At 40.8% G+C, this 20,751-nt stretch overlaps 1 protein-coding gene and 1 long non-coding RNA gene across 2 annotated transcripts in view; one reads left to right on the top strand and one right to left on the bottom strand.

The window, feature by feature from the left end:
* Positions 1–2,657, bottom strand: part of LOC148110404 (uncharacterized) — a 42,915-nt gene extending 40,258 nt beyond the window's left edge. Inside the window, exon 1 of the long non-coding RNA XR_015723974.1 lies at positions 2,437–2,657. This is a non-coding gene — a long non-coding RNA (uncharacterized LOC148110404). The remainder of the gene's footprint in view (positions 1–2,436) is intronic.
* Positions 1,704–20,751, top strand: part of SCIN (scinderin) — a 75,188-nt gene continuing 56,140 nt past the window's right edge. The window contains exons 1-3 of the mRNA XM_045793133.2: positions 1,704–2,014; positions 8,460–8,614; positions 13,736–13,897. Of these exons, the coding sequence (XP_045649089.2) occupies positions 1,816–2,014; positions 8,460–8,614; positions 13,736–13,897 (516 nt within the window). The 5' untranslated portion in view covers positions 1,704–1,815. The remainder of the gene's footprint in view (positions 2,015–8,459; positions 8,615–13,735; positions 13,898–20,751) is intronic.

The raw sequence follows: 20,751 nt of genomic DNA, 5'->3' as shown, positions 1-20,751 counted from the left end.
AGAGAACAATTTCTCCTTTACAGACAAGGAAACCAAGACATATAACAACTCAGTGACAAAGTTAAAACTAAATTTCTTGGTGTTGCATGGGACATACTAGATCAGAAGCTTCTCTGGGGATAAATAGGAAGAAATAAAAATATGGGGATGCCTGGGTAGCTCAGTCGATTAGGCATCTGCCTTCAGCTAGGGTCAGGATTCCAGGGTCTTGAGATCAAGCCCTGCATCGGGCTCCCTGCTCAGCGGGGATCCTGCTTCTCCCTCTCCCTCTGCCTGCTGCTCTCCCTGCTTGTTCTCTCTCTCTGACAAATAAATAAAATCTTTAAGAAAAGAAATAAAAATATGAAGTATACTTATGTGAGCAAATCTTAGCTACGGAATTGGACTGAAAGAATGAGTTTTGGTAAACAGCGTGTGCTTCTTTTTTTTTTTTTTTAAAGATTTTATTTATTTATTTGACAGAGAGAGAGACAGCCAGCGAGAGAGGGAACACAAGCAGGGGGAGTGGGAAAGGAAGAAGCAGGCTCCCAGTGGAAGAGCCCAACGTGGGGCTCGATCCCAGAACTCCAGGATCACGCCCTGAGCCAAAGGCAGACGCTTAACGACTGAGCCACCCAGGCCCCCCACAGCGTGTGCTTCTGAATGAGACAGAGTGGCCTTGAATTCCTCCTCAGCCATTTACAGCTGGGCAACCTTTGACACGTTCCAAAGCCTTACTTAGTTTTCTCTTCTATAAAATTAGCCTCATTATACCTACCTTTTATTGTTTTGGTTAGGAGGGGGGAAAAGAGAATATAGCTAATAATATTTTCCAATCAACATCTCAACCTATAAGCACATGACACAAAATAGGAAAATCCCAGAAATTGTTTTTTTTTAAGGAGGCTATTTTCTAAAAAGAAAATGCACATGCATAAAAATCAGTTTTCTTAATCTTCAGATCCTGAGTGATTTGCTTTTTCAATAACAAAATCCTTTGCCATACTAGCTGTGGTTAAAATAATGCAAAATGAAGAGTAAACTTCCACGTGTATGGTACAGTGCAACAAAAGCAAAAACTGTAGGGTAAACAATGAGAAATCTGTCCCTTGAAGCCAGGTACCAGGCAACTCAGAAGGCAAACTGCGCATAATACCACAGACATAAACAACACAGCCTGAGAACACCCCAGGAGGAGGGCTATTTTTTTCAGTAACTTTCCTGGCCAAAGGAAGCAGGTGGCAAAAACACAGCTCCTGAACCCCAGGGGATAGGACCATCAGCCTTCCAGGTTTTCATCCTTTCCAAGGAACCTGACATTTTCGTTTTTCACAGCATTTTCAAATTGGAAAGATCAAGACAGAAATTTCGGCTATCAGGAATGGAGAGACTGACCAGTGAAATGAAGGAGTTGGTGATGAAGATGACTGTTACCCAGACAGCCTTTTTTTTTTTTTTTTTTAAAGAAGGATGTGCCCACCAGTTTAAATTGTTCATCTCCTCCACGTGTTACCAGAAAGAAACGTCCTTCCCTCAGACTAGGCGGCATTTTCAGGAATTTCTGTAAATGCCCTCCGGATCTCAGAAACACAAAGAGGGAAAAGGAACACGTCCTGCTAACTCGGCGTAGGGCGTCGGAGTTTGGTACTAGCCGCAGCCGTGTGCGCCTGGGGCTCGGGCACTTAGCCCCTCCCGCTTCCGAGCCCCGCCTCCCCGCGGAGCGAGTCCTATAAAGTCCCGGCAAACAGGGTGTCGCTCCTGCCGGTCTCGGCTTAGTTCGACTTCAAGACCGACTTGATCCCGCGCCCCTTTCCCGGAGCAGTGCCCGTCGGAGCCATGTCCCAGGGGCTGTACCACGAGGAGTTCGCCCGAGCGGGCAAGCAGGCGGGGCTGCAGGTCTGGCGGGTCGAGAAGCTCGAGCTCGTGCCGGTGCCCGAGAGCGCCTACGGCGACTTCTACGTCGGGGATGCCTACCTGGTGCTGCACACGACCAAGGCGAGCCGGGGCTTCACCTACCGCCTGCACTTCTGGCTGGGTAAGGGGCTGCCGGCAGCGGGACCCCGACGCACCCAGGTCGGGGAGGGCCGAGGCCGCGGGAGGCTGAGACTTGCAGGGTGGAGATGGGGGTGGGGTGGGGTGGGGTGGGGGGAGAGGGCAACCGCAAACGGGAAGGGCCTGGAGACCCGTCGCTCCTGTCGCATCCGCTCCGGGCGGCCCCCTTGGAGCTGGCCTCCTTCTCCACACCAGAGTCCGCTCTTGCGAACGCGGCTGCAAACGCCGGGCACGGAGACGTCGGGAAGCGTCTTAGCGCCCCGGTTTGCCCTCTGTCAGGCGGGTCTCCCGGGCTTGGAGGCAGGTTCCTCTAGCTTCTCCCCCTTGCACCTCCCAGTTTGGAAACCCCGCTCCCGCCCAGGGCCGCTGCTTAGCGCACCCTGGCTCTGGCCAAGTCCCGCTCACCTTCCGACAAGTTCAGTCCTGGCTTCCCTGTCAGGGACGAGATGAAGTCAAACAAGTTTGTAGGCATCCGCCGCAGCTGGCGAGAAGTAACGCCCCCACAACCACCTCCGCCGTCCTTTTCTCTAGTTAATTTATTTTTATTTTTTGCCCTTGAGCCCCAGCTTATATTTCTCCACACGTTTCGGTAATGAGTGCTCTGGGTGACTTTAAATCAGAATCCACTTGCTCCGCCCTGCTCGGCTAACAGAAATTCCTGCTGATCAGGATGTGGGCGACCCTGGATGGAAAAGAGAAAAAAGTACAGATACTGTCAATATAAATAAATAGCTTTATATGGCATATGTATTATTTAAATGAGTTGCCTTATTATAATAGGTATTTTTATTATTATTATTTATCCATTTGAACAAGGACACAGTGTGAAACCAAACAGCTTCTTCAGTAGTAGTAATTATTTTGGGCTGCACTCGCGCCAGGTCGTCAGAATACTGGGCCTTGTGTGTTCTCCTTTTTCCACCTTCTACTTTTACTCGTAAACATCCTGAATGTCCAACCTCTCCCTGTAAGATCCTGTGCCAGTGGGCACACCCCGTCTGACAACGTGCCGATTATCTGAGACTTATGGCCTTCTTTTACAACTAGCTTGCTTCCCCTGGACTTCTGTTTCTTTATTTTTAGCTTTATTCCTGAGCCTGTGGGGAGACCACACAAAACCACATACACATATATGCATTTTGAAGCCCTTGAAAAGCCATCGTTTTTATTTCTAACATTTGAAGATTTTAGGAAATAAAATGGCAGAAAACATTAGGAAGTGATGTTCTCAACGTAGTGCACACCTGAAACAGACACTCCAAGTGAGAAATACAAAGAGGGAAAAGGATTGTTTTTATTATAGCATTTGATATTAAAATGTTGTGCTTGCTTGACAAAGCTGAAGCTGAGTTCCAAACACATTTTGATTTCCCAAGATAGTGTCACTATTCCTTGTGATAAATAGACAGTGATCTATTCATATTTTATACTAGAAATCACTGAAACCTTAATATAAAACCATGTTCATGAATGAATGATGCCAGATAGAATAGTAATGTCCTCATCTTGGTCTTTCTATTCAGAACTTGGATCTAGAATGAATAAGTGTCTGAAATGCCACATTTGTAATTTTGGTGAATTAAGATGTGAAGGGCCTTCATATTTTGCTGTAGACAGCAGTTAAGCTTGTCTTTTCAGAAGACGGCAAAAGGCTTTGAGCACAGTTTGTGGGGGTTTTTTTCTTTTTCTTTTTTTGTTTTTGTTTTTTTTTGGGGGGGAGGTGGGGGTGGTTATTCTCTGGGTTCTTTCTTATCCAAAGAAGCTTGCTCATTAAACAAATTGTTTTTTAGGTTTACAGATTCACATTAACTCAATTATTCATTTAGTGCTCACCAATTTCGAAAACTGTAATAGAAAACGCTTTGGACAAAAACACTTCATGATTGTAAAGATCTACTAAAACTGAAGTTAATAGTGTGTTAATTAATGAGATAATTCATTCAATAATTATTCAACGTGCCCAGCATTGTGTAAGGCATTTCTGCATGTGAATAATTTATGAAACTTCTCTGAAAGTTTATAATCTCAGATACAATAAGACAAAAAGTGATATAACACAGGTAGAACAGCTAAACGCTGTGAGAGAGGCAGTGTCTATAGTTATGGGGAAGCAGGGACGGAGAGACACCTTGACAGAAAAAAGGAAAATGAGGGTGATTGGCAGGGGTCTTGTCCTAGAGACAATCATGGGGAACATGGAAAAGTTTAGAGTAAAATGGTCCACTGGGCCTGTAGATGGAATTGTTCAGCCCCTCTTCCTACTTCAGTTCCCTGAAGCAAGCTGGATTTCATCCAAAAACTTCTACCCTAAGACCTAAATTTGGATGAATTCATGAGAATTCATCAGAGAGACAGATTGAGAAAAAGTTCCAAGAGGGAAAGCTGGAAGTTCAGGGGGGAAAGGAAGTTTAACTAAAGGAAATCAGTCGGAAGGAAGATGAAGGGGAGTGAAGTTAGACTCAGATTGGGATGGGAAGGTACACATGATGAAAATCAAAGAACAGGCCACGTAAGAGGAAGAAAGGGAAGCAAGAAGCAGCAGGACATAAAATAGAAGATGAGAGGGAGAGTCATCTTTCCTGCTCTCTGAGGCTTTCCATGATACCCTCACATATTTCAGATTATTTCCTTTTATTATTTTTTCTTTTATTTTCCTTACAAAGTAAGAATTTGTTGCAGATAAGTTAAAAGTTGTTCCACGGGTCCTTCCGTAGAAAGTATTTCAGCTTTGTAGCTAGCAGTTTAAATGGACCCACCTTCTGCTTCTCTTTACTTAGAGCGTCATGTCTGTAAGCACAGCTGGATGATAAAGCTAGTCAGTCCCATCCTGGACCTATGTCACAAAATCCCACCCTCCTCGCTTCTCTTTTCCAGTTTCAATGTATTTGAGAGCAGTAAACATTGGTGATATATCTAGTCTGTGCTAGGCTCTATGCAAGGCAATGGGAATCCAAAGAAATGGATTACAATATACAGTGTACAATTCAAGGAACTTATAATATACAAGGGCGGTGAGGACGCTGAGAAACTGGATTTTTGTATATTGCTTAAGAGGGGAATATAAAATGGTCCAACCATTACGAAGAAGAGTTTGACAGTTTCTTACGAAACTAAACTTGCAATTACCGTATGACCCAGTAATTGCATTTATGGGTATTTAGTCCAGAGAAATGAAAATTTATAATCACGTAAAAACCTACACATGAATGTCCATAGCAGCTTTATTTGAATAGACAAAAACTTGAATCAGCCCAGATATCCTTCCACCATGACTGATTAATCAAATTTTGGCATATCTATAACAGAGAATGTTACTCAGCAATAAAAAAGAACAAACTATTGATACATACAACTCAGACGAATCCCCGGTAAATTATTCTGAGTGGAAAAAAGAATTCCAAAAGGCTCCTTACTGTATGATTCCATTTATAGAAAAGTTGAGATTTGTTGTTATCAGAGGTTAGGGATGGGGTAGGGAGGGGGTAATGCAGGTGGGAGATAGGGTTAGTTATACAAGGGCAACATAAGGGATTTTTTGATGCTGTAACTATACAGTATCTTGACTGGGATGATGAATACATGAATTTACAGGTGATGTAGAGAACTAAACACACATAGATGAGTACAAGTAAAATTGGGGAAATATGAGAAAGATAAGTGGATTGTATCAGTCTCAATATCCTGGCTTTTGCATTCTGTGCATACTGTGCTTACATGGTTGTGCTTTAGTATACGGTGGCATACCAGACTATACTCTAGTTTGAAAACTGTTACCATTGGGGGAAATTTGGTCCGTTGATCTATGTGTCTCCTCCTCCCAATACCATACTCTCTTAATTACTGTACCTGTATAGTAAACTTTAATATCAGATAGCATTATTCCTCCGATCTTATTTTTCTTCGTCAAGGTGTTTTAACTCTTTCAGGACCTGTGCCTTTTCCTATAAGTTTTACAATAAACTTATGTAGTCCATAATAAACCTTCCTATGATTTTTATAGGAATAACGTTAAGCTTGTAGATCATCTTGGGGAAAATTAACATCTTTATTGTATTGGGTCTTACGGTTCATAAACAGTATATATTTATTAAGGTCTTTGATTTTTTTCATTAACATTGTGTAATTTTTAGCATAGAGATCATGTACCTGTCATCATATCCCCAAAACAATTTTAGGAACTTTGCTGCAAATGGACAAATATAATGTAAGGCCATAAAATATAAAAGGACATAACACAAAAGAACATATCATAACTTGAAAGACTTTGGTAAAAGCATCAGAAAAGGGAAAATGAATGAGGTCATAAGCAAAATTCATGGAGTAAGTTCCTATGTTCCTGAACATTGCTAAAATTGCATCATGATATCACTGAATTGGATTCTAGTTTTCACATTCAAAGGCTGGTATTGGCTTCTTTAGAATCTTTCAACTTCTTTAGAGCAAGGATTCTAGTTTATTCATACTGATACTCCTTGGCCCAGCACAGTACACAAAGATCAACAAATGATAGCATAATTTAATTAACTTACTTCCAGTTCATTCATTAATTGCATGCCTGTCCATTTACATCTTAAGAAATTTGTGTTTCAACTTGTGCTTAAGTAAGGATGTTTATGTCAAACACATTATCTTTAACACTTTTGATATTAACCTTGATTTAAACTTCTCTCTTAAAACATCTCTGTGCAAATCTACATCTGTGTCTTTATTAGTATTCTCGTTTATGGATGGGAAAGTGGGCAGTGTTCTTTCGGACTGCAAAATTGCATATTTTTTTTTCCTTTGACACGACAAATTTACAAAATGGATACCACGTCAATACTCTTACAGCTAGTGGATTTTTTTCCTGAGAAGATAAGTTGCTTTGCAGGTTCCCTTTCAGAGTAAGGGAGGAATGTAAAAAAATACAATTCTTTCATTAATATGACCGTTTCCCTTTCTCCAGCTTTGGTGAATACTCTCAATTGGGGTTTCCTGTGAACTGTAGTATTGTTACGGCTTCTAAATATTCTACATCAGTTACCTGTGGAGGAAAATAACCTAACCCAATCACCACAAAATGTGACTGCTAATGAAAGTCTGAGTATAAAAAACTATCGATTGGTATTGTAGTTTCTCAGAGCCTGTGCTCAGAGCTACAGAAACCTGCCTCTGTGTCGTGTTCTACCAAAGGTCAACTTTATGACCTCAGGGAAGTTACATGGACTCTCGAAGCCTTTACTGCTTCTGTTGTAACTTGGTAGAAAATATTTTTGCTCCATACAGTGTCTTGAAGATTAAATGAGATCGTCCATGTAAAACACTAGCACAGTATCTGGCCCATATCAGGGGTATTATAAATGTATAAATGTTCGCTGTTATTATTTCTAGAATCACTTATGATTTTTACACAGCTCAGATGTAATAAGGGTTTTGAAGTGTGTTTTCTAAAATTTGAGTTTCCCTCAGGACTGGCTCTGATCCTTGTGCACACGGAAGACAATGGTGCTGAAGAATTGGTGTTTTGACCTCAGCGATGTTGCCCGGATGGGATTTATACTAGAATTAGTGAAAAGTAAATGTGTGTTGTGTGTTAAATTCATGGGTTGATAATGCCTACATTCACATTAAATAGATGTTGGCATCTCTTTCTTTTACTCTCCCTTTCCACTTAGAGAATATGATCTTAACACCAGTAAGATAATGAAGTGGGGGCACTAGGACTTAAAAATAGGGATAAGGTCAAGTGATACTCATTTTCCCATTCTAAAAACCACTTTCTTTTCTAAAGCTATTTATCTATGGCCTATGATGTTCATATTCCTTACAAATATTAACATATTGGCATGTTGGAAGCCTTAAGATTGATGCTAATAAAGGCTAAAAACAATTGGAAAATGTTCTCATAGTCTGATCTGATTAGCAAATGAATCTGAATCCTACTAGAATATAGTGCTGTATCTTCTTGAGCATATACAGACAGCAGTATTGTGGGTTTTTTTTAAAGATGTATTTATTTATTTTAGAGAGAGGGGGAGGGAGAGAGAGCATGAACGGGAAGGGCAGAGGCAGAAGGGGAGAGAGGGTCCCAAGCAGACCCTGCACAGTGCATGGACCCCAACATGGGGCTCCATCCCACCACCCCGAGATCAGGACCTGAGCCGAAACCAAGAGTTGGGACACTTAACCGACTGTGCCACCCAGGGGCCCCCAGCAGTGCTTCTTTTAAACAGTTTTTAAAAAGAAGCAAGAACAAAACAATTGTAACTATTAACAAAATAATATTTTTATATTACACCATTTCTGTCAAAAGATTGTTCTGCTGAAGACTATTTGTTGTATTGATGTATGTATAATTGAAAGAAAATTTCTGAGCTTTTCTTATCAAAAATTCTGCCTTAGTCATTTTCCTGGCTTGATCAATGAAGTGCCGTCCTTCGCTGTTTCAGGAAAGGAGTGTACTCAGGATGAAAGCACGGCAGCTGCCATCTTTACTGTTCAGATGGATGACTATTTGGGTGGCAAGCCAGTGCAGAGTAGAGAGCTTCAAGGCTACGAGTCTACTGATTTTGTTGGCTATTTCAAAGGAGGCCTGAAATACAAGGTAAGCCTCTCTCTGAACTCTTTCCATTGTGACCCCCTTTCTCTTCCTATCCATCCACACATCATCTCTTCAGAGAATGAAAGTTCATCGAGGGCAGTGTTTTTTGTTTTGTTTTTGTTTCAATCTGTCTTGCTTACTGATATATACCAGTACCTGCTGGATACATAGTAGGTGCTCAATAAATGTTTGTGGACCATGGCTGTAATATGTGAAATATTCTGGATTGACTTCATTTAATAGGTTCATTTTTAATAAAGTTAAGAGCTTTTAGTAATGTTGTCACAAGAAAGCTCTTTAAAGTTTTGTGGAGTTACTTCAGTAATTAAAAATTGGCAACTTGGGTATTCGCAGTTTTTGTTTATGCTCTTTTAGAGAGCCTTTGAATTTGCCGCAAATAACCCAAGACTTGGGAATCTCAATTGTTCTGGAATGTCATAATGCAATATTTGTAACAATTATAATTCCAGTTACTAGAAAGAACTATACACACATTTCCCAACTAGTGTGGTTTGATCTTGGAGATGATACAAATGAAACAAACCATTGAGTTGACTGTCTGTGTGGTTCAGCCTCACGCACACATGAATGTATTTATGTGTTTTGGCCTGAAACACTGATCATCAACTGGCTTTTCTTTTGGGGGAAAAAGAAACAAAAACAAGTTAAGTAGTTCTCTTCTTTTAAGGCAACCTTCAGTGAAAGACAGGCTTTTTTTTTTTTTTTTTTTTTTTAGAATTCCCTCCATGACCCCTGTGGACTGGGCACCCCTCAAAATCTCCCCTGCCCTCAGGAGTGTTCAGTTACAGTGTGACAAATACCTCCCTAGACCCACATATCAGAATCAGACACGCTCCGACGGGGCTTCTGCAGACCCACACTGCACCCTTTGAGCCTGTTAGCTTACTAAAAACGTAAAGCCTCGGCACTAAACTAGAATTCTGAATATATATTAAATTTATCTACAATGCCAGGGTTTATTTCTACTTTTACCTGATCAGAGCCTTAGTGAATATGTTGTGATGCCATTGAGATGAGGGTAAACACTTGCAAATTCTCTTCTTTCTTGAAACCATTTCTTCACTCTAGGTTATGAACAACCCTAAATATGAAACAATGTATGATTTCTCATTTTATTTAATTCACATGAGTTCCTACAGTTTATGTCAAATGATCCTGGAAGTTTCTTTAAGTCAGTGAAACCCACATTTTGAATAAGCTGGGTCTTGTAGTTATTAAAAGCGTGTGATATGACATCATCCTGGTTATGAACCCATTTCTGCTACATATGACTTGTTTACCTCAGGGCAAGTATGTAAGCTTTCTGTGCTCAGTTTCCTCAAACATAGAATGGGTATAACAACAGCTTCCTCATATAGGTGTTGTAAGGATTAAGGATCAAATTAAATAATAAAATATGTATATAGTGCATATACAGTCAGCGGGAACTTGTTATTAATCCTTCTGGCTATTAGCAGGACCTCTGAAATCAAACTTCTGGATATATATTTAAAAGGGGACATGAAAAAGCAATTTTACAGTTTAGAAAGAGGATATTTGCAAATGGAGGTCAAATTTATCAGCAAAAAAATCTGTTCACTGTCGTTCAAGGTCTTATCATTAGTGACATTGAGCAGATGACAATGTGTGCAGTTGTAAGATACTTGATAAGAAATGTGGAAGCAAAGATAATTTGCCACCCAGAATAGCAAAGACTGTTTTTTAAAAAAGATTTTATTTATTTATTTTGAGAGAGAAGGAGAGAGAGAAAGTACACGGCAGGGGGGAGGCAGAGGCACAGGGAGAGAGAATCTCAACCAAACTCCATGCTGAGCTCAGAGCTTAACATGGGGCTCAATCTCACGACCCTATAATCATGACCTCAGCTGAAATCAAGTGTCAGATGCTTAACCAACTAAGCGACCCAGGTGCCCTGGAATAGCAAAGACTATTATGTTGTACTTCATTTCATACTAAGTGCTAAGTACTTCCTGTATATTATCTCATTTCATCCAAATAGCACCCCCATGGTGCAGTTTCTGTCATTGTCACCCTATTAAGTAAACAAAAGCTTTGAGAAACTATGGAACTTAACAAGGTCTAACAGTGGATATGTGACTGGGTGACCATCTGACTTCAGTACCTAAGCTGGTAATCATTATACTATGATGCTCTCAATATAAATAAATGGTCCAAATATCAAGATGAATTTTTTATTTAAGATTACTCTATGAAACAGTGTTTCGTGTCTGTTTGGAATGGACACAGTTTGGCAAAGCCTACCATTACCAAACCAGCAACAGCCATATTTCGTTGCCATGTATAAGGTAAAGATTCAGCAAGGCAACATTAAGACCATCTTCTCATGTCATATAGTTGACCTGAGATTTCTTTTTTATGAGCCTTTTTAGGCTGGGGGAGTTCTTCCTTTTGTTTTTTTCTTTTTAAAGATCTTATTTATTTACTTGCCAGAGAGAGAGAGCGAGAGAGAGAGTGCGCGCAGGAGCAGGGGGAGCTGCAGGTGGAGGAAGCAGGCTCCTCGCTGTGCAGGGAGCCTGATGCGGTCATGTGGGCGCATGACCCGAGCGGGAGGCAGAGCCGGAGGCAGACGTGTAACTGAGCCGCGCGGGCGTCCCTCACCACTACTTCCTTATATTAAATCTCTTTCCCAAACTCAACAAGACGCGGCTCTGAGCCATGACTGTAAATAGCGGCCGTCAAACGTCCATCAGCCAGCAAAACCGTGTTTGTAGTGCCACTGACTTAGAGGGTCGTTCACCTTGCTCTCCTGCTTTGTGAAGGTAGAAAGAGACTGGGAGTTTCTAGGGTTAATTCAAACACTAGTCCAGAAATACTATCAGACACCATCATATATGAAAATGATAGTTTTTCTTTTGTACCTTTTTCACATCAAATATTAAGACAAAATTAGTTTTTAAAATACTATTAAATGTGCACAGACTCTTTATCACTCTGATGGTTCGTTATATGACAGTAGCTTAAATGTTATGTAAATATCCTCGGTCGGTTTTATATTTTATAACTTTCTTTCAGATCACAGCATTCCTACACTGCTTATCAGATCACAGTGTACTTATTTTTTTTAAAAGTGAAATGGCCAAGAACAATAATATATAGATGGAAACTTGTGTTTATTTTTATTGTATAATACTTAGTTTGTTCATTTATGGCAAACTTGATAAAAATTATGGACTGAGAAATTATTATGTATTTCATAAAATTTGTGGTTACAATTGTCCTGAAGTCAACTTTTAGCCTATAGTAATAAAACCTTTGGATTCATGAGGGTCTTTTCCTGGAGAATGGTGGAAATTTAAAGTCAGTGGAAATTTTGGGGCACCTGGGTGGCTCAGTTCATTAAGTTTCTGCCTTCAGCTTGGGTCATGATTCCAGAGTCCTGGGATTGAGTGCCGCATCAGGCTCCTTGCCATGGCGGCGGCGGGGGGGGGGGGGGGGGGGGGGGCGCGGGGGGGGGGCGCTTCTCCTTCTGCCTGCTGCTTGCCCTGCCTGCTGCTCCCCCTGCTTGTGTGCTTTCTCTCTCTGACAAATAAATAAATAAAAAAGTTAAAAAAAAAAAAATCAGTGGAAATTTCAAGAATGTGCTAATGATTACATAGGCAGCTTAACTTCTTTCTTTGGATTTACTGTACATGTTTATGAATAAACTTTTAAAAATTATTTTATTTATTGAGAGAGAAAGAGAGCATGCACAGGAAAGGAGCAGAGGGAGAGGGAAAAGCAGACCCCGCACTGAGCATGGAGTCCGATGTGAGGCTCGATCTCGTGACCCTGAGACCATGACCTGAGCTGAAATTAAGAGTCAGATGCTTGGGGCGCCTGGGTGGCACAGCGGTTAAGCGTCTGCCTTTGGCTCAGGGCGTGATCCCAGCATTCTGGGATCAAGCCCCACATCAGGCTCTTCCGCTATGAGCCTGCTTCTTCCTCTCCCACTCCCCCTGTTTGTGTTCCCTCTCTCGCTGGCTGTCTCTATCTCTGTCGAATAAATAAATAAAATCTTTAAAAAAAAAAAAGAGTCAGATGCTTAAGCAACTGAGCCACCCAGGTGCCCCTATGAATAAATTTGAAAATTGGATCATTTTATAGGTTTCCTATACTGCTAATTTTCTTACCATATTATTTTAGGAGGCCTTTGAGCAATAAAAGTGATTTGCTTACACTGCATCTTTATTATGCACATTGCCTCATAATTAATTATGGAAATAAATAAAGATGATCATTTCTAGCACTTAATTAAAGGAAAAAGTGAAAAGGTAAAAGCCAATTTCAAAAAAGACAAGAAGATGTACTTGATATGGTTCATTATTTTGCTTAGCATTTTAAAATTGAATATAGTTTTGTTTTGTTTTGGGATGTGCAACCAAATTTAGGATATAAATACTCAGACCTGGCATAGAAAGGAAAAAAAGAGAGAGAGAAAGAGAGAGACAGAAGGAAGGAAAGAAAGAAAGAAAGAAAGAAAGAAAGAAAGAAAGAAAGGGAAAGAAAGGGAGAGAAAGAAAGAAAAAGAGAAAGGAAAGAAGGAAGGAAGGAAGAAAGAAAAAAAAATTCTTTATAATGTTAAAACAATCATAAATGGGATCCACCCATACCTGACCAGGACTCAACTCCCCTTCCCTGTCCTAACACTGTGTGGGGCATGGGCATTTTTGGGTGTCTAGTTCTCTCCTCACTTGCTCTTGTTACCTCTGACTCTCCTCTATCCTCCTGTCTTCTTCTTCCCTGAAATCTTGTCTGCCTCTCACTTGATGGTTTTAGAATCATTCATTCCCGAAGGACATCAGCTACTGCTTCTTTTCATTTATGTCACAGGTTTTATCCACGGAACATTCTTAGTAAATACTTGCAATGTTAAATTGAATGATTAAAACAGGATGGGCAAAAGGCCTTAAAAGAAAAAAAAGTGTTGATTTGCCAAGGCATTCTCTTCTGCATACTTAATGTTTCACATGCTCTTAGGTGGCTATTTTGTCTTGGGGTGACAGGCACTTTTGGCACGTACACCTGTGGTTTTATATGTTTTTGTATCTAGTTAGAAGCCTCATCTGGTTTTGTTTTGTTTTCTGTCTTCCTCCCACTGATCAGGCTGGAGGTGTGGCATCTGGACTAAATCATGTTCTCACAAATGACTTGACCGCTAAGAGGCTCCTGCATGTGAAGGGTCGGAGAGTGGTCAGGGCCACGGAAGTTCCCCTTAGCTGGGACAGTTTCAACAAGGGCGACTGCTTCATCATTGACCTGGGCACTGTAAGTGTTACATATACGTGCAGACGTCTAAAGGAAAGTGAATTGTCGTCAGATCAAATCAGATGCACGTGCTGTGGAAGATAATCATGTTTTCTGCACATGGGGAAGAGGTCATGTTTATGTGAGAGGCAATCATATCATATGACGAATTGGCAAGTATTTAAATCGCACAAAGTGAGACTTCAAAGTTTTTATTTTCTTTGATAGGTTTAGAATGGAGTAGTGATTTAGTTCTTCCTACCATAGAACACACATTGAATAATTTTTAATATATTTACCCTTCTGTCTGAACAGAGCTTCCGTTAATTATTTTTGTCCTTAATTGGGTGTGGGAAAACATTATTTGAGGGGCAGATTGATTCCCCCTGAAAGCAAAGTTTCTAGGATTTCAAATGGACATGAGTCTAAACAGCCGGCCCGAAGAGTTTTTTGGGGTTATTTTGGTATGTATATCACACATATACTACACCGTACTATTTCAGACTTTTTAATTATTTTTGGGTATTAAAAGAAAAGGCACAAGTACAGATATCAAGTATCATCTCAATGGGATGGGCAATATCTGACTTATATTTTCTTCCAGGAAAAGAGGCCTCTCTAAGTTCAGGTATACTTAATAATAATTATCTTTTTAAAATTTTTAGTTATTTATTTTGAGAGAGAAAGAGAGCACAGATGAGGGGGAGGGGCAGAGGAAGAGGGAGAAGCAGACTCCCCGCTGAGCAGGGAGCCCGATGTGGGGCTCAATCCCAGGACTCTGCGATCATGACCTGAGCTGAAGGCAGATTCTTAACTGACTGAACCACCCAGATGCCCCTTATCATTATTATCTTGAAAAGAAGAATTATTGAAAGATCTTGTGCTAGACTCTAGATGGTGGGATTTGAGTTAGGTCTTTTAAACTTTGTAAGGTAGAAATAAAATAAAGTTGAGATAAAAGGCATTCTCTACCATTGAAAAGCCATGGGCAAAGCAGAGAAGGCAGGCGAGCAGAGCATTTATGACGCCTTTCTCCTCCTCATGGTCATTCTTCTCGTTGCCCCACGTACATCTGCATCCCACTTCTTGGCGCAAACACTTCTGCGCTCAGCATCATCCGGAGACTTGCTGTGACCTGTGTGGCTTCAGTTAGCCTGAGGCTCGCACCAGCTGTGCAGTTTGCTTCCGGCTGCACAGCCCGTGAATGGGGAAGCCAGGATCCGACCTGGGGATGTCTGATTCCCACCTGAGCATCTTATTTTACTGCCTCTTTATGGGCAGTAGTTTGGGGAAAAGCATCAGACCACAGCCAAAAGAGTTTATTCCACATGCATGGAGAAGGGACCTTAAGGATTTTGAAAATGGAGCCACACAGTCAAGGTTCTGTTAAGGCAATACTCACTTAGCAACAGCACAGAGATGAAGTGTGCTGAGGTTATAAATCACGGGGAAAATGGCCCCAAGCTATAAACTTCGTGGATTTCTCTCGGGTAGGATACACCTATAGTTTTATTACTGCTAATGTCTAATTCGACTATCTTGGATCACACCAGCTTGTGTGCCCAGTTGAGATCATCATATTATAATGCCCAAAGTACAGTTCTCAGTGTCACACTTAGACATCTGCACCCAAAATGGCAGTACCACTGCCATGAACCTATCCTGAATTTCTTGGAAACGCCCCGCCCCCTTTTTAAAAAAGATTTTATTTATGTATTTGACAGAGAGCACAAGTAGGCAGAGTGGCAGGCAAAGGGAGAGGGAGAAGCAGGCTCCCCACAGAGCAGGTAGCCCGATGCGGGGCTTGATCCCAGGACCCTGGGATCATGACCTGAGCCAAACGCAGCTGCTTAACCGACTGAGCCACCCAGGAGCCCCTGGAAAAGCCTTTTTCAACTTTAAATGCTAACCCATTCTCCTAACCGGCTTCTCCTAACGTTTTTATAGCCCTTTATCCCTTGATAATTTATGAAGGGTTTTAACATATAAGATAGTATTTTTCATAGAAAAAAGAGACCTCAGTTTTCATCCAAGCTGACTTTAATCTTAGATTCTCATCTCTAAAAGTTGGGTATTTGATTAGAAGATCTCTGGGGCCCCTAAACAGTAGAGACACTTCCCGTTGATAATGTAATTCATCACTGCCATTACTTGGACACACTTCTTTCTTGAAATAACTTTTCATGTGTACTGTAATTGCCCCACGCATGCAGTAATCTCTTTAATTACCACCCGTGGCTTCCAGCTCAGCTTTCCAACTATGAACTCTTTAATCTTGAGCGAGTCATTCACCTCTCCAAAGCCTTAACTTCCTCATTTATTGTTTTCGTCTTGACTTTGCTTTCTGATGGTACTTCTAACCTTCGCTGACTATGATTCAGTCTCCCCTGACATGGAGTCACATCTGGAAATGACCGTTGTCATCGTGGTTTCACAAGAGAAAAAAAGCCAGAGAGGGGAGGAGCGAGTCATTTGCGTTAATACACGTTGACTGGTGACCTGGGGTTTTCTCTTCTTAGTTTACATTCTTTTCACTCCCCTAAGCTAACTAGGTGGGATATAAGATGGTGTGGCTCTATAACAGAGTATCTTGCAACAGTTTCCGAATCTGCTCCATTCAGAATTATGTCTAATCTAGTTTAGAATCTTTTAACAGTAGTATTGTTAATGAAATCATTTATTATTTTGTTGAGCAAGTACTGAGCTTCCGCATGGGTTAGGTAGTTGGGTGCTGTGGTAGGCAGATGGTAGTTCCAGTGACATATTCTGTCTTCTGGTGGGTAATATCTGCCATGGGAGTATGACCCACAAGTACAGGGTCATATAATACACACAGAGCCTCTATTATGAGATTCAAGGACATTTATCTGTTTAATAGTAAATTATCTTTATTTTATAGAGTTAATTACCTTTAATGACTTTCAAGTTGTCTCCTGCTCTCATGCCTGGTTAGAGACATTTGGAATGATTTTGTTGTGGAGACAGTCATTGATCTCTTATGTCGTAGAAGTATACTGTACCCCAGGGGGATGCCCTGGTAGGAATCAAGCAGTCCTACATACACTCTCGTTTATTCACATGATCTCTTTTTATGTGACTAACCTTTAACCAGTTGGTATGTTGCCAACAATTTCTGAATGGTGATAAGATCTTGAAATTACCTTGGAGACTTTATTTTTGGGGTGTGTCACAGTAAACAAAGAAAGACATGGGACCAAAATTTTCTCTACCATAAAATCTTAATAAGTTCACGATTTCATAATGACTTTCTGCATTAGAGAGTACAAAAAGAAGCCAGTGCAATTTCTTCAAGTTTGTTTTATTATCCAGGTATGAAAAAAGTAGATTGGACCTCTAAAGTTCTCCTCCAGCTAGAGCCAGCTGGCTAAAACTAAGGTTATGGACATAACCTAAATCCTATATTTTGATTTTGTTTGAGGAAGTCAACTTTTTTGATCAACAATTACTATTATTAACATGATATGCCATGTACCTTCGAAACGTGCTCTTATAGGATTTTTGAGACTATAGTAAATATTTCCTAGATAGGGCCATGTAACCACCTCGATCAAAAGCATGAAATTATAAAATTCCCATTTAATCACATTGAATGTTAAGAAATCAACATTTTAGAGGATGATTTGGATAAGCTATCTTATATTTTAGTGTATTCTCAGAAAATAATATGGAACATGGCTAGATCTTAGCAATTTGGAATTTACTGAATCTTTGGAAAAGTGCTTTTGAGCTGTGTATTTTAATGTTGGTGAATTTATCAGTCATCTTTTTCCCACCATTTTTAAAGCTATGAGGTAGCTGAGGTAATTGTAGAAATGACTAATAAAATCACGTCTAAATATATTGCAACAAAGCCATCAGTAACTACAGAAAGTGAATGATAATGGGAAGAGTCCATAATTTCAAAGTTTGGGATCTGGAGCTAACTCTTTCGGAAATACTTGTCAGAGCCAGCCACTAGTGGAGAGTTGGATTTCACAGGAGGAGGAATTTCTGTGGTGAGTTACTAATTGTGCTATTGGGCATGTTCCGTTTCCTTGTTAACTCGTTTGGTCAGTTATGCAGCTTTGCCCCACTCACCTTGCTATTTATAACCTATGGTCCCCTCTCTCATTGTTCCCTCCTGCTGCTTTGAAACAGCAGTCTAGACTTCCTCATTTACCAGTTGGTCTGCAACCCACGTTTCCTGACTTTCCCTCCCACCATTTCTTTGAATCTGTTCATCCTACAGCAGCAATGGCTTCTGCTAAATCCAGTGGACACTTTGTTCATTACCCACTCCATCCCTGAGCTGCAACTGACCCTGTTGATTACTCCCTTTTATTTTAGCCTCACTCCTCCCCTGGCTTCCTGCTTTTCCTCCCTTTGAAACCATTCTTTCTCATTCTTCTTCACATGGTCTGCCCAGCCCCTCAAGTTTGTTTGTTTGTTTGTTTTTTAGGATTCCACTTTTGATCATTGTCTCCTTATACATTCTTCCTGAGCAAACTTGCCCTCACCCAAACTTCAACTACTCACCCACTGGTAAATCTCAGTGTTATAGTCTCACTCAGAACTCTTACCTGAGATCTATGTCAGTATTTCAGACTACCTCCCAGATATTTCTTGTATCACAAGAACCTCAAACTGGACAAGTCTAAAAATGGAACTCATCAACTTCACCCTCTCATTCCAAAATGATTTCTCCTCTTATTTGTCTTATAATGTTGAATGGAGCTACCCATCATTCAGATCTCAAACTCCAAATATAGAAGTCATCCAGATGGCTTCTCCTAGGGGCTTTACATTCAACTGGTCACTGGGCCTACTCTCTTCTACCTCCTGAGTGTCTCCTGAATCCTTCCCGGGCTCTTTATCACCATGATATTGTGTCAGTGTCCTGTGCATGACACTTCCCCTCAAGTCACCATGCTTTTGCTTTGTACACATTGTTTCCATTGCCTAGAATCCACTCTTGCTCTGCGTCACTCTTCTTTGGTAAGCAATCCGATATCATCTCATCCTTAAATATTCAACTTCGATATTACTTTCTTTTTTTTTTTTTAAGATTTTATTTATTTATTTGACAGAGAGGGAGAGACAGCGAGAGAGGGAACAGAAGCAGGGGGAGTGGGAGAGGGAGAAGCAGGCTTCCCACCGAGCAGGGAGCCCGATGAGGGGCTCAATCCCAGGACCCTGGTATCATGACCTGAGCCAAAGGCAGATGCTTAATGACTGAGCCACCCAGGTGCCCCTTCGATATTGCTTTCTGATACTGCTTTTTTTATGGTGTGTTCCTTGGCCTCTTCCTCTCTCCTTCCCCTGTCCCATGTTGCACCCCTGTAGAATTAGGCAAGCCTTTATCTCATATTTTCTATCACCTTGCAGACTTGCCTTGAGCATTTTCCACATTGCCTGTCCATTCGTTTATTAACCCCACTCACTCACTTTTTCCTTAGTAGAAGGCCCAGAACTTACAGTCACTCAACAAATGTACATGTGTCCAACACAAAGCATACAGTCTCATGCAGTCATGCAGATAGAGATGTAATTTTCTTTTTTCACCTGTAGCTCAACCTGAGTTCATAGTCAAGCTTCTATTTCCACAGAAGGGTTAAAAATAAAATAATCTTGCCCTATTAAGGTGAACCTTGTTTATCATGAAAGCAAATCAAACTTATCTCACCCATCCCCTTCTCCACCCCTCAGGTATAGGGGATTGTATGTGCGATATTATGGCCTGAGGATGGGGGATCAGGTTGAGAATGGAAGCGAGTCTATTTTATAGTGTTTAGCCCTCACTCCTCTCTAACATTCATTGAGTTTTCGTCATTTCATTCATTCTTGAGCTTTGGACTTTGGACTTTGGCCTCTGTCCCAAGACTTTTACTGGAAAATATTCATGGTCTTTTGATATGTCCACCCTTTCTGGTTCTGTCAGCCATTATAGTAGCCGCTCTGGGATTCTGCCTTATTTTTCCCATACCACATGCTGTGTGGGGACACTGTACCCACATTGTACCAGTGCCCATTGGTCTAACTGCCTGGATACTTACTGCCCACAGTTGTTTCTACTCTAATGTTCAGGGTCATGACAACTGTGACAACTGTGTTGGAGGGAAATGTACTGAGCTCTTCTCAGAGATTCACTGCATCTGATCAAGTTTCCTAGTTCTCTTGTAATCCCCATAGTTTTCTCGGACCTGACCAACCAGTCTTATACCATTTCAGTGTTGCCTACTGTGTGGTTCCTGCAATACACTTTAGTCCCTAAGGCCAAGACTCTGATGCTTCATATGCAAAACCAATTTTCTGTAAATTGCTGCATCCTCACTCCTTCCCTCAGAAAACTTTACTCTCACAAAATCAAGATTTTTTAAAATTAAACCTATGTTGGCTTTTGGACTTTTGTCTCTACTATGACTTAAAAAGGTTTATTTTAGAACAAAAGAACTGAATAAAGTCTTCTTTGTTCTGGATAAATTTGTCCTTATCTGAAAGTAATCCATTCCACTAGTTTTATAAGGGGAAAGCCTTGAGGCAATAAGAAAAGATAATGGGAAAAATAAACTTAATGTTAAATCTCTAAAATTTACCCTTCAACAGAAGTAGGGATGAATGGTATTTACTGTGCACTTGGTGTGTGCTGGGTGCTGGAGTATAAAGATGGAAACCAGATAGTCTTTGACTCCAAGTGCTGTGAAATGGTGAGAGGCACAGACACATACACAGCTTGGAGTATGACGAGTAGAAGGTGGGAAGGGCTGGAATGGAGACACAGACACATTACAATTAGAGAATAGACGAGGGCACTAGGAAAGACATCTCCTGAGGTATTAGGATTTAGGTTTTCATTCTCACAGTTTCACATTAGAATC

The sequence above is a fragment of the Ursus americanus genome, chromosome 3 (assembly GCF_024610735.1).
Source record: "Ursus americanus isolate L20-20 chromosome 3, mUrsAme1.1.p, whole genome shotgun sequence".
Lineage (NCBI taxonomy): Eukaryota > Metazoa > Chordata > Mammalia > Carnivora > Ursidae > Ursus > Ursus americanus.
This window is presented reverse-complemented; position numbering and strand designations above follow the sequence as displayed.